General features: G+C 44.3%; 1 protein-coding gene across 1 annotated transcript in view; it reads right to left on the reverse strand.

Moving 5' to 3' along the window:
• EFCAB8 (EF-hand calcium binding domain 8) overlaps positions 1 to 11,357 on the reverse strand; it is an 85,771-nt gene extending 74,414 nt beyond the window's left edge. The window contains exons 1-4 of the mRNA XM_023742353.1: positions 7,107 to 11,357; positions 6,438 to 6,603; positions 3,458 to 3,576; positions 1,673 to 1,776 (exon numbers count right to left, since the gene is read on the reverse strand). Of these exons, the coding sequence (XP_023598121.1) occupies positions 1,673 to 1,776; positions 3,458 to 3,576; positions 6,438 to 6,603; positions 7,107 to 7,310 (593 nt within the window). The 5' untranslated portion in view covers positions 7,311 to 11,357. The remainder of the gene's footprint in view (positions 1 to 1,672; positions 1,777 to 3,457; positions 3,577 to 6,437; positions 6,604 to 7,106) is intronic.
• Between the last annotated feature and the right edge of the window lie 745 nt (positions 11,358 to 12,102).

Here is a 12,102-nt window from a genome sequence, read left to right on the forward strand (position 1 = left end):
TCGTCTCCCAGCGCTGCTGCGGGGTCAGCGAGATGGTGCGTTTGGTGAGCTTGGCCCAGGCTCAGTAAAGGTGAGCCCACTTTTCTTTTTGAATTTTACTGTGGTAATATATAAAACATCAAATTTAGCATTTCAACCATCTTCAAGTGTACAATTCAGTGACATTAATTATAGTCACCATGTTGGGCAACCGTCACCAGTATCTGTTTCCAAACTTTTTCATCACTCCAAACGGAAACTCAGTACCCCTTCAGCAATAACTCCTCATTCCCCTCTCCCCCCAGCCCCAGGTCACTGCCAAGCTATTTTGGTCTCTATGCATTTGCCTATTCTAGATATTTCATATAAATAGGATCATACAATATTTTTCCTTTCGTGACTGACTTATTTCACTCAGCATAATGTTTTCAAGTTTCATCCATGTTGTATCATATATCAGGACTTTGTTTCTCTTTACGGTTGAGTAAAATTCCATTGCATATAGATATCACATTTTGTTTATCCATTCATCTGTTGATGGACACTTTTGTTTCTACTTTTTTACTATTGTGAATAATGCTGCAATGAACATTGGTGTACAAGTATCTGTTTGAGTCTCTGCTTTCAATTCTTTTGGGTATACGGTATATACCTAACAGTGAAATTGCTGGGTGTCACCTGAAGTCAATATTTAAAAGTTACTCTTTCATGGATTTTCATTAAACCTCTTCTCTATTAAACCCCAGGCTGCTTGAGGACAGGGACTACCTTCCAGCTCTTTGTCTTCCCTGTTCTGCTGCTCTGGGTGTGGTCCTCTGAGAACAGATACACCCACAGCCTCCTCCTAACCAATGCCACAAATGTAGACCACCAAACATTGTACCACAGGACCCAGCTCCCTGGCCCCGGCCACCTGTACCTGGCAGGAGTTGGTGCTCCACTAAAGGTGGGCTCCAAGAAAGACGAGCTCTGACTGCAGGGGGTCTGCTCTGGGACAGCAGCTCAGACCCACTGGAGTGCTCCTCTTTCCCTGGGAGTTTGGAGGGGGGAACACACAGAGAAAGAGGCCAAGGCCCAGTGGGCACAGTGGGCAGTAGGAGCCGCTCGAAAGAGCAAGCAGGTAGGCAGAAGTCAGGGCAGAGACAGAGACACGGAGTGTCTGTAGGAGGGGTAGCAATGCTAAGGCCTCAAGGCCTGGATAGGCTCAAGGCACAATTTCCTACAATGGCTTACTCCCTGCCACCTCACAGGAAAGCCCCATCCCAGAGGTACACAACCATCTGTGCCCCTGAAACTGCCAAACCCACCATCACACAGTGGTTAACAGACAGGTTGCCAGACGAGGCAGGAGAGCAATGTAGTACACTGGGGGAACAGGGGTTGGGATGGTCAAACAGACCAATGCCACCACTTTCCAGCTGGGTGGCCTGGGAAAGTAATTTGACCCCTCTGAGCTTCAGTTTCCTCATCTGTAAAAGGGGGACAAATCATCTACCTTAATCCTCATGAACACGTGCAGGGTTGTGAGGATGAAAGGAGCTAAGGTATATCAAGCATCAGGCCCAGTGCCAGAGGCTGGGAGACACCAACGAAGAGTGGCTCGTGGATTTTAGGAAGGCAGCAAGCACTGCAGGGCTGACACCAGCAGTTGTTCAGACACACCCCCTTCAGGTCCAGGGAAGAGGCTCCTTACTGGGGGATGATCCGCATAGGAAGGTGGAAGCGCAGGCGGTACTGGCTCCTCCTCATCGCCTCCTTTCCCCGGAACTCGTGCACCAAGTAATCCACATACTTCTGCTGCCTCAGAAGAAAAGGTGAGGGGGGAAGGATGCTGGCAAAATGGCTTCAGCATGAGGCTTTGGGAACCCAAGCCTGGTTTCTGGTGTCCTCCCCCATCTCTCTCCAGCTCTTTCCAAGGGACTCTGGGAGCTGTTTCCTAAGCACTGGCCAAAGAAGCCTCCATGTGACAGACCTCTTCCTGAACCTTACCACGTGAAGGGCCCATTTACGAGCACTTGTGAAAATAGCATAGCAGCATCTCTCTCCTTACCCTGTTTCTGTAATACCAGAGACATCTTCAGATCCCTTCCACATCCAGCATCTTATTTGAATCTCTTTATTCACCCCACTTTATAGATAATAAGACTGAGGCCCAATAAGTATATATGAGTTGCCCAAGCTCACAGATCAAGTTAACAGCAGGGGAGGACCCATAACCCGGGTCACTGGGCAACTCTAGACTCCACTAACTAGTCTCATGAAAATATAGTCGAGGCCAAAACATACTACCATAGGAAGCTATAACAAGAAACAGGGCATTTGATTAAAAAGAACCATGGTGTAGATAGCAGAGAATGCTGGAAGCATACTTGTTACAGAATTTAAAAAGAAGTTAAAACAAAGAAAACGGATGGCATACACTACAGCAGTAAATGCATGGGCTCTTGATTTGTTCCTGGGGCAAGTTTCTTTAACTTCTCTATGCCTCAGTTTCTCAATCTATCAAATGGCAGTAAGTAATAGCACCTACACCATAGGATACCCGTGAGGTTTAAGTAAAACCATATTTGAAGTGCGTAGCACAATGCCTGGCATAAATGCTAGTTATTGTTGCCGTCATTACTACATCGATATGCCAGACCATTTTTTGTACTTTCCTGTATGTTTAAATGCTATCTGCTCCTTTTAGAACACTTAGGATCAGAAACAAACAAAAGCATTATTATTACTATGCTGTAATAACTATTAACTATTTATTAGTCATTATAATAACTAATTACTGTGCCAACGTTTTTGGCTTTAACAGTCACCTAACCCAAAAAACCAGTTGCCATTGATTTGATTCCATCTCATGGCGACCCCACGTGTCAGAGTAGAACTGTGCTCCATAGGGTTTTCAACAGCTGATTTTTCAGAAGTAGATCGCCAGACCTTTCTCCTGAATCATCTCTGGATGGACTCAAACCTCCAGCCTTTTGGTTAGCAGCCAAGCACATTAACCGTTTGCACCATCCAGGGACTCCTTAACAGTCACAGGTTTGCCTATTTCTGAATGATCTCAAGGGGCCATGAGATGGTCACTGATATTTCTGTCGAGGCACCAACTCAAGCCCCACAAGTAGACAGGAGACTGGTGTGCAGGAGAGAGTCGCGTGGCAGGTGAGGAGGGCCCTTGCTGCTCCCTGCTGCACACTCAGTAGGTCCTACACAGGGCTCACTGGCACTTGTCATACACTTCCCTGCATCCCAGGAGAGAAGTGAGCTGTGATGAGTCCAGTACCTCAGGGGGAACCCAAGGACACCAAGGGTTCCCTCCACCCAACAAGTGCCATGGCTTGTGCCAGAATCCACAGGGAGGCTCTCTGATGTGGTAACGGTCCCCCATCTTCAACCCTCTGTTTGCTCAACCAATCTGCCAAGGACTGCACCCCACCAGCCTCCCTCCAGCTGCCGGAGGCAGCAGGGGCACTCTCCTCACCCAGGTGACGAAGCCACTACAGTCCGAGTCCACCTTCAAAAAAATCGCCTCTAGCACCTCATCTGACACATTGCTCAGAACCGTCTTCATGGCCTTAAGGAAAGCCTTCATGTTCAGGGCTTTGAAAGAGAGGAGAGAGAACACTGTCCACGTGCTTATGAGCCACTCGCCCCCATCACTGGCCACGGTGTTCTTGGGTGCCTGGATGCTGAGGAGGGCACGCAGAGGATCATGTTTACCTGGTGTCCTCAGCTAGAGGCAGTCTCTTTGCAGCCTCCCCCACAACCGTGAGCTGGGATCACTACAGGGGAGACATAGGAGATGGGCTCCATCCAGAGACGAGGCAGCCTCAGAAAGTACCTTCTCACCAACCCCTCAGATGCAGTCACTCGGTTGGCCCTGTCTACCCTCCCTCCTGTCTCCGACATCCACCACTCACCCTAACCTAGGCCCAATTTCTGAAGCTACCATCATTACTAGATTGTCTTCTGCATCTTGTCGGTTCAACGTTCAATCATCCCACAAGTTCTGGCTGAATACCTATCACATGGGGGCACTATGCTGGGCCCCTGCAGCAGTGGTGGATGGGCAGAGGGGGCTACCAACAAGAGTTCAGATCCCATTTCTGAACAAATAAGACAGACCAGGCATTGAAACAAAGAAAGCAACTGATGAAAGATCTCCAAAGAAAAGAAGAAAAGCAAAAGTAAATAATGGCAGCAAAGAAACAATAATTTCAAACATACAGAAGGAGAGGCTAAGGGCATCTTTTAAAGGCAATTATCAAAATGCAAACTTTGGCTGGAGGGAAAGACGGCAAGGAGAGAGGAGGAGACAGCAAGGATGAAATATTCTCCCCCATGCTGGGTGTCGTGGCTGTAAGGGAATCTGCCTACAAACGGATCAATAATCCCCACCTATATTTGTTTTCATAAGTACCATTTTTTTTTTTTTCAGTGCTCCTAAAAACCCCTACAAACAGTTTGGAACCTTCACAGTGGCCCTGAAGACCAAGCGTTATCTGGCTCCTCTCAGATTTCACCTCCCACTACCGTCCCTTCATTCTCTGCTCCAATCACCAAGGTCTCCTCAACGTTTCTCAAACCACCAAGTGTTCTCCTGCTTTTGCTCCATCTGGTCCCTGTCCCTCCCTCCACAGGGAAGCCTTCCCAGGAACTGCCTAAAGAAGCCACCCTGCCCACTATCCGTCTTCACTGTTCTTCCTGACATTCCTCATTATCTGACACACCTGATTTAGCTGCCTGTCTGCTGCCTCCCACCTTAGACTGTGAGCTCTAGGAGTACAGTATGAACGACTGTGTTTCATCCATTGCTGGGTCTCCAGCACTCAACAAATGTTGTGTCCCATGAGTGCTTCTATGGGCACTAGGATGTGATGGGGACAACACTGCCTACCAGGCACTGTTCTCTGTGCTTTGCACATATTAAGGCCTAATGAGCAAGGGACTCAGCAGGAAATTGCAGCACAGAAAGAAGCGGCCACTTGCCCAAGGTCACACAGCTAGTAAGTGGTGGCACCGCATGCTGACCCAAGCAATCCGACTCCAGAGTTCATGCTCTTAACCCTGCTCTACGCTCAGCGGAAAACACTCAGCACAGAGCTGCAGGAGTCATTATTATTATGTATTGCTAGTTTAAGGAACAAATCAAAGCCTGAACAAAGCATGCCTTGCTTGAGAAAAGATCCATCTGAAGCTATAGCCAAAGGGCTTGTGAGTTTTGAGTGGCACTTTATGGTCCTTCTGTGTTATAAGACGGGCCAGAAGCAGGGGTGGACTAACCAATAGCAAGGTACACATGGGCTTATTTGTGTTTACTTACTAATCTGTAGTGCACCACTTCACATATGGCACACTATTTGAAAGATGTGGTGAAAAAGAGGTGAAATGGTGCACTACAGATTAGTAAGAAAGCACAAGTAAGCCCGTGCGTACCTTGCTTATTGGGTAATACGGCCCTGGCCAAATGCCTTAGCAAAGGAGTCAGATGACAGTCCACTAGCACTGGGCTTCCCCTCGGGAGAACACTGGGAGCAAAACTGCCTTGGTGCAGTGATTAATGAACAAACTCTTCTTGAATGCAGTGTACAAACAGAGTCTTCTCACAGGTGTTTAAGAAACTGTATATATTGTTCACTGCTGTACTAATATACTTCTTATAAATATTTTGCTAAAATGTTTTTTTGGAATAACAAGAAAATAGACACAAAGGTATTTTGGAAAGGAAATGTACTTTGTGGAGGCTAGCTAATTCCCCTGCTCATCAACTCTTCAAGGAAGAGTTCATTCATCTCAAGCCGAATGACTTATCAACAGCTCTCAAAACACTGGGAAGGGAGTTTTTGACTTGGAACAGGCAGGAGAGAACTTTCTGGAGGGCTGGAAACAAATTAGGATGTGTGGGTGAGTCAGTGAGAGTAGCTAGTGTATGAGAAGAAGCTGGGAGAATGGCTAGGAATGGAGGAGGGGTTAGCACTACAGGAGCAAGTGAATCCTGTGAAGGAGGAATTCTGCCAACAACCTAAGTGAGCCTGGACAATCTCAGAGGATACCACAGCCATGGCTGACACCTTGATTGCAGCCTTATGAGATCCTGTGAGAGGCCCAGATAGAGCCATGCCTGGACTCCTGAACCCTGGAAACTGTGAGATGATAAACGTGTTGTTTTAAGCCACTAAGTTTGTGGAAATATTGTCACACAGCAACAGGTAATAAACCATACGTAGGAATTTTTTTGGAAGAAAACTTTCCAAAATACTAACAGTGGTTACATTTGGGTGTTTTATTTTTCTAGATCTCAAATGGCCTCCAATATAGTTACAATAGTTATATAATGATTTAAAAAAAAAAAAAATTTAAAGGAGACACTTTGCTTGTCAAGTCTGAATTCTGCACACACCCCATATGCGTTTCTTCCCTGTGCAGAAGGCACAGAGACTCACTCTACAGCATACCTTTACCTCCAGTTGCATCAGCGTCCTCAAATATTTTCTCCATCTCAGACAGCTGTAACTCAGCAAAGAGCTCAAACCCATGTTGGAAGTCGGTTATCTGGGCAGGGGTGGTGGATGGTGTCGGGGAGCTAAGGACGTTCTTGCTCTTCTGGGATCCATCTTGGGTGTATGACTAGAGCAAAGATGACAAGAACTAGGGACTGAGAGAGTTAATTTCCTGAGCTGAACAATTTTAAACACTTCTTATTTAAAGACAGGCTCTTTAGAGAAGGACAGGGTATGTAGTCTTATGGTGTTATTAACTGATGCAAACATATAGCCCATAACCACTTTGAGATCTAAGAGCATCAAGAAAAATCTAGATTGCTTCTCCTGACTTTGGGAATAGTTCACTCTCCTCACCCTGACCCCACCCAAAGAGCACACAGGCTCATCCTGCTGTGAACCTTCATTCATTCACTGTCTACCCACATTTACTTGAATGCCAGGCACTACAGATACAACAGTCAACAAAGTAGAGAGTCTGTGCCTTCATGGAGCCCAACAGATGATCTAGTTAATGCTTCACCATCTACCCAGGCCCCCAAATTAGAAATCTCAGCAATATCTTTGGCTTTTCCTTCTCCCTCCTTTCCATGAACAAGCCACTTCCCTATACTGTGATGGTTTTCTTACCTTTTGAGGCTGAGAGCTCTCTTTTAACAAGTTCTCAAAAGACACTAGTGTTGACCTAGAAGAAGGAATCGCAGTCATTTTAACTCTAATTGTTGTAAGAACCATATAGGAGGCTGACCTAGCCAACTCATAGATAGGTGGAAAAGAAGTCAGGGTCAAGGAAGGGGTTGCAGCCCCTTGCCCACAGGCACTCTGAGCATGCATTTAATGAGCATCCCTTGTCCCATAGAGGCTTCTCCAGCAAGGAGCTTTTCCCAAGTTTACACCTAACCCTTCCCCTGATGGAAAGTTGTTGTCCTACTGAAGCCCTGGGACTTCTCAAGTTACTTTTTTCTTGGCTCAATGCCAGAGGCTTCCTAAAGGGAGTCACACTTTTACTGAATTAGAAGGGGCTTAGGAGGCCATGCAATACAATTCCCTGATGAGGAAAACGAGGGCCAGGGCAAGCACATGCCAAAGGGTCAAAGACATGCACCAGAGGTGGGGGCACCCCTCCCTGTCCTCCAATGCCTTTGGAGACAGGATTTCTTCCAGAGAGCTGAGACAATTCTCCCAGTAGTGTCAGGATCAGGTGAGAGCGTGTGGGAGAGGGATGTTCCACTGGGCTCTGCTCTGAGACTAGAAAGAGCATGTTTCTACTGGGTCAGTAGCACCACCATGAGATGGAACACAGTACATTGTCAGGATTACTGGAGCACTAATCCACCTCAACAGCAAGTCCTACCAGGCAAGAGTTGTAACAGCACTCTAGGATGGCAGGGGAACAGCAGAGAAATAGTAAAGTCCAAGACATGCTCAGGGGACTGACCAAATGAACCAGCTTGGCTTGACCAAAGGTGGGGGGAATAGTTGCAGAAAACTTTGAAAAGAAAAACTCGAAACAGAATGTAGAATCTTAAATATCTGGCCAGGGAGTCTGAGCAAGATGAAAGGTAATTACAAAAATTCATCTGCATAAAAGACAGAAGAGCAAGAGTGAAGACTGGCCAAGGCAACCTAACAGTGTCTTGGCAACAGCTCAGATGTAAGAATCAAAGGAGAGAGAAGAGCCAAAGGTAAGGAGATTTGGAAGCCAAGAGCCAGGGTAACTGAGGGAAATGCCAGGACTTGTACCAGAAACAGGAATAAGGTGGGAAGTGTTGTAATGTATGTGACACTGGGCTATCCAATTAGAAATAAAGAATATACCTGGAAATGTAGGGACAGAAACTTAAGGAGTGGCTATACTGAGGGGATACAAAGGGGGGGAGAAACACACAAGAGACAGGATGGGTCAGACAGGTAGGGGGATAGGATGTTTCAGGATGAACCAAGATAAGGGAAAAGAAAAGACCACTGAATATGGCAATTAAGAGATCACCGGTGATTGACTGATAACAGTAACTCGAAAGGTTAGATGGCAAGCAAGTTTATATCAATAAAGCGGGGCTCACCAAACCAAACTGAAATGAAGGGTGATAATGGTTGTACAATTTGAAGAATGTAATCAATGTCACTATATTATACATGTAAAATCTATTGAATTGGTATATGTTTTAATGTATATATTTTCAACAATTTTTAAAAAGAGATCTGGTGAAAAACAGCTGAAGTATATTTGTAATATAATTCATGTATATGTTGGCAGAGGTAAAGAATTCAGTGCCAGAATTTGGCAATGTGGGAAGCAGCAGCCTCTAGCTTCTACCTACCCCCTGATCCCCTCTCTGTCCTGTGTATTAATGTCCCAGCAAACACATCCAAGCTGCACCTCCATCCCTCACGTCCACTGCTCCTTGGCCACCTCAGGTCTAGGCAGGACTGCCCTCAAAAATGATAGAATGGAATGGGGAACATGACCACAAAGACCCTGGAACTAGGTTCAAGGTGATTTTGGCAAGGAATATGAGGGTCCTGAGTACTCAGAGCACAGGGGGAGGAAGGCAGTTGGCTGTGTGGCCATGTCTCCTTAGACCCTTGGGCTCCTCATCCCTTGGAGAGGGACACAGCTAGAGGAGGGACAAAATGGGACCCTCGAAAGCTCAGGGCCCACAAGTCAAGGTCCTTCTTGCCTGGATCTAAGGAAGGTACTGTCAGTATATACAAAATTATAAGTACAGTGAAAAATACGGAAGGATATACACTGGGGTTTTGATATGGGTTGTGGGGAGTTGAGGGCTAAACAATCTTAAGGCTGAGGAGTCCAATCTTTCAGAAGACATTAGCCCCAAACCCTCACTCACTCTGACTCAAGTTGATCTTCCCAGCTAATCTTGCTGGTTACATTTTTCAGAGGTTTATTGGTTTTCGACACCAATCTCGACTGAGGCATCTTGGCAGCTGTCCCAAGTACAAGGCAGCTTGTCTGTGAGGTAGATGTGGAACTCTGAGGGTTTCTGCCTGAATGCAGAATCAACTGGCCACATTCAGAACTAGGGAAATGAGACAGAATTCCATATGCAGAACACAAATGGAACATCAGAATCCACCCCACAAACCATAATCACAGGCATTTTCATCAAATTTAAAACATTCTTTTTATTGATGAAGTTGAATTTACAGCAGTGACGGGAGCTACAGCACAAATAGCCAAGACAAGTATGAGAACAAATGATCCATAGGACAAGTACAGGCACAGACAGCCTACCACCCATGAAAAACCTAGAAAATGTCAAGAGCCTTATGATAAAAGCAGGGGTCACCAAACCAAAAGGCCAACTGGTTCTCACAGTTGAGACAGTGCAAGGCACAGCAGCTCTCCAATACTTCCTCTGTGTGAGCTCCAATTCTCCGAGATGAGGAAGGCTGTAAGAGCACTGTGTATAAGATGGTGTTTTATAAATCCAGACTTCAGAACAGATTCAGCATCGTTCAATCTTCGCTCCATGGCAAAATATGGCAGGATGAGTTGGTGAAAGGTGAAATCTCTTGGGGAGACTTCAACAAGCCATACAAGACTCCAAATTTAAAGAGATACCCAGCTAAATCACATTTAATGATGAACGAGATGTTACCAAAATGTTAACTGATCACCAAACAAGACACTCTTCTGGGACTTAGACCACAAAGAGAACACCACTACAACACACAGGAAGAAACTTTAGTTCCTATTTCATTAATAACGGAGACATGGGATTTTGTCATACTGTAGAACATAACAAGTGGTTAAATAAAATGTCAAGGGGCAGAACGTCTTTTAAATCAGATACTAGAGGATTTAAGAAAAAAATCCAGCCTGATGGCCCTAAATCTGACCTGTTTCTCACTTTTTTTGGTTCAGTACTTTCATTTTCCAATCCAATGTTAAACCATTTCTACTTAAAGCAGGTCCTGCATTTTTCCAATGACAACACATTTACTAATCGAAGTGTATATTTTTCACTATAAGCTATCTTCACTGATTAATAACTTTATCAACATGCTAAATTCTATCACAGTAAAAATATTTTTTCCCTCCCTAGGAAGAAACAGAAGATAAAGGGGAAAATATTAAGATGTAGTCTCCTTTTTTAGTTAAGGAAAAGTTGAGAAAATTCCCATTCAAAAAGACTGAAAATATGACCATTAATAGCTCATGTTAAAAAAAAAAAAGACCTGGGAGGGAGAGTATTAAGAAGAAAAATCTCCTAGATAAACCTCTCCACAAAGATAATTGTGGATAAAAGTTAAAGTCCTACTTCGGACTCATTCAGGCATCACTTCCAATCCTAAGGAAATTCTAATCCCTAATAAGAGAGGATGTTGCCAGGTGGGAGCAACTGCTGTAGGTAAGACACCTCCTCATACCTCCACTTAGAAGCAGTGCTGACAAATATCCTTTTAAGATTTAACACTGGCTTTTAAGATGTCAAAACTTGTATTTTTCTCAGCTCTATATAAACTGTCAAAAATTAAGACGCAATTTGATAGTCAAGAAGAGTTTTTTTCATTTCAAATAAGATGGTAGTCACTGACTCTAGAACTGAATAGGACCCTGGAGATTAGTATCTAAGGTCATACCTTTGGCTGGCAGTAGGCTGAAGTCTGAGGAGCCCCGGTGGTGCTCAACATTCAAGCACTTGGCTGCTAACCAAAAGGTTGGCAGTTCAAACCCACCCAGCAGCTCTGCAGGAGTAAGACTAGGTGATCTGCTCCCATAAAGATTACAGCCTAGAAAACCATAGGGGCAGTTCTACTGTTATGTGGAATCGCTATGAGTTGAAAATCAACTCCATGGCACCTAATGACAAAAAGTTGAGGTTAACAACCCAGCTCACATGACATATAGAACACCACTCTTCCTATCACACCACACTGCCAAACAGAACTCTAGGTTCAAACACCGAAGATTTCAAAACCCATGATTCAAGAAAAAGGAGATTCTCAGTGTGGTTAGGCAGCTACTCATCTGTCTTCTCAGAAAAAAAAAAACAAAACTATAAGGGAGAAATGATACTAAGTCAGAGAGTTCAAAATTCTTAGGAAATTCTTAAAAATATTTTATTTCATTCTACACTGAATCTTACAATTATTACTTCCTCTCTCAGCCAGGGAAAGGGGTTCACACACAGAAGCAAGCTAGGCTACCCTGTAAAAAACACTAATAGCTTATTCCATGCTCCCAAGCAGGATTTAAAATTTCAAAGTAAAAACAGCAGCCATTTATAATTATATATGTTTAACTCTCACATTATTTTGTAGAAAAACATATAAAATGAAAAAAAAGCAGTATCAAGTTTAAAAAATTAAGTAAAATGCTAAAATCCAGATGACCTTGAGGTTACAACAGATCTTAAAATTACTAGAACTACTTTAAAATATATAAATAGGCCCCATTATGAGACATATACATATATATGAACATGATGAAACAACTGAGAGCCAAGACAGAGAAGAAATCTGAAGGTCATTCAAGCTTAGGTAAGGATAAACCATGACTGAGAGTGGGTAAAACTTGAACACATAGATTCCTGCACTAAATGAGAATTCAGGGATGGTGTATTAGCAAAACTCTCCCTGTAGCTTACGGCCTGTGGAA

This window comes from Trichechus manatus, unplaced genomic scaffold, assembly GCF_000243295.1.
Source record: "Trichechus manatus latirostris isolate Lorelei unplaced genomic scaffold, TriManLat1.0 scaffold00008, whole genome shotgun sequence".
In the NCBI taxonomy this organism is placed as follows: Eukaryota; Metazoa; Chordata; class Mammalia; order Sirenia; family Trichechidae; genus Trichechus; species Trichechus manatus.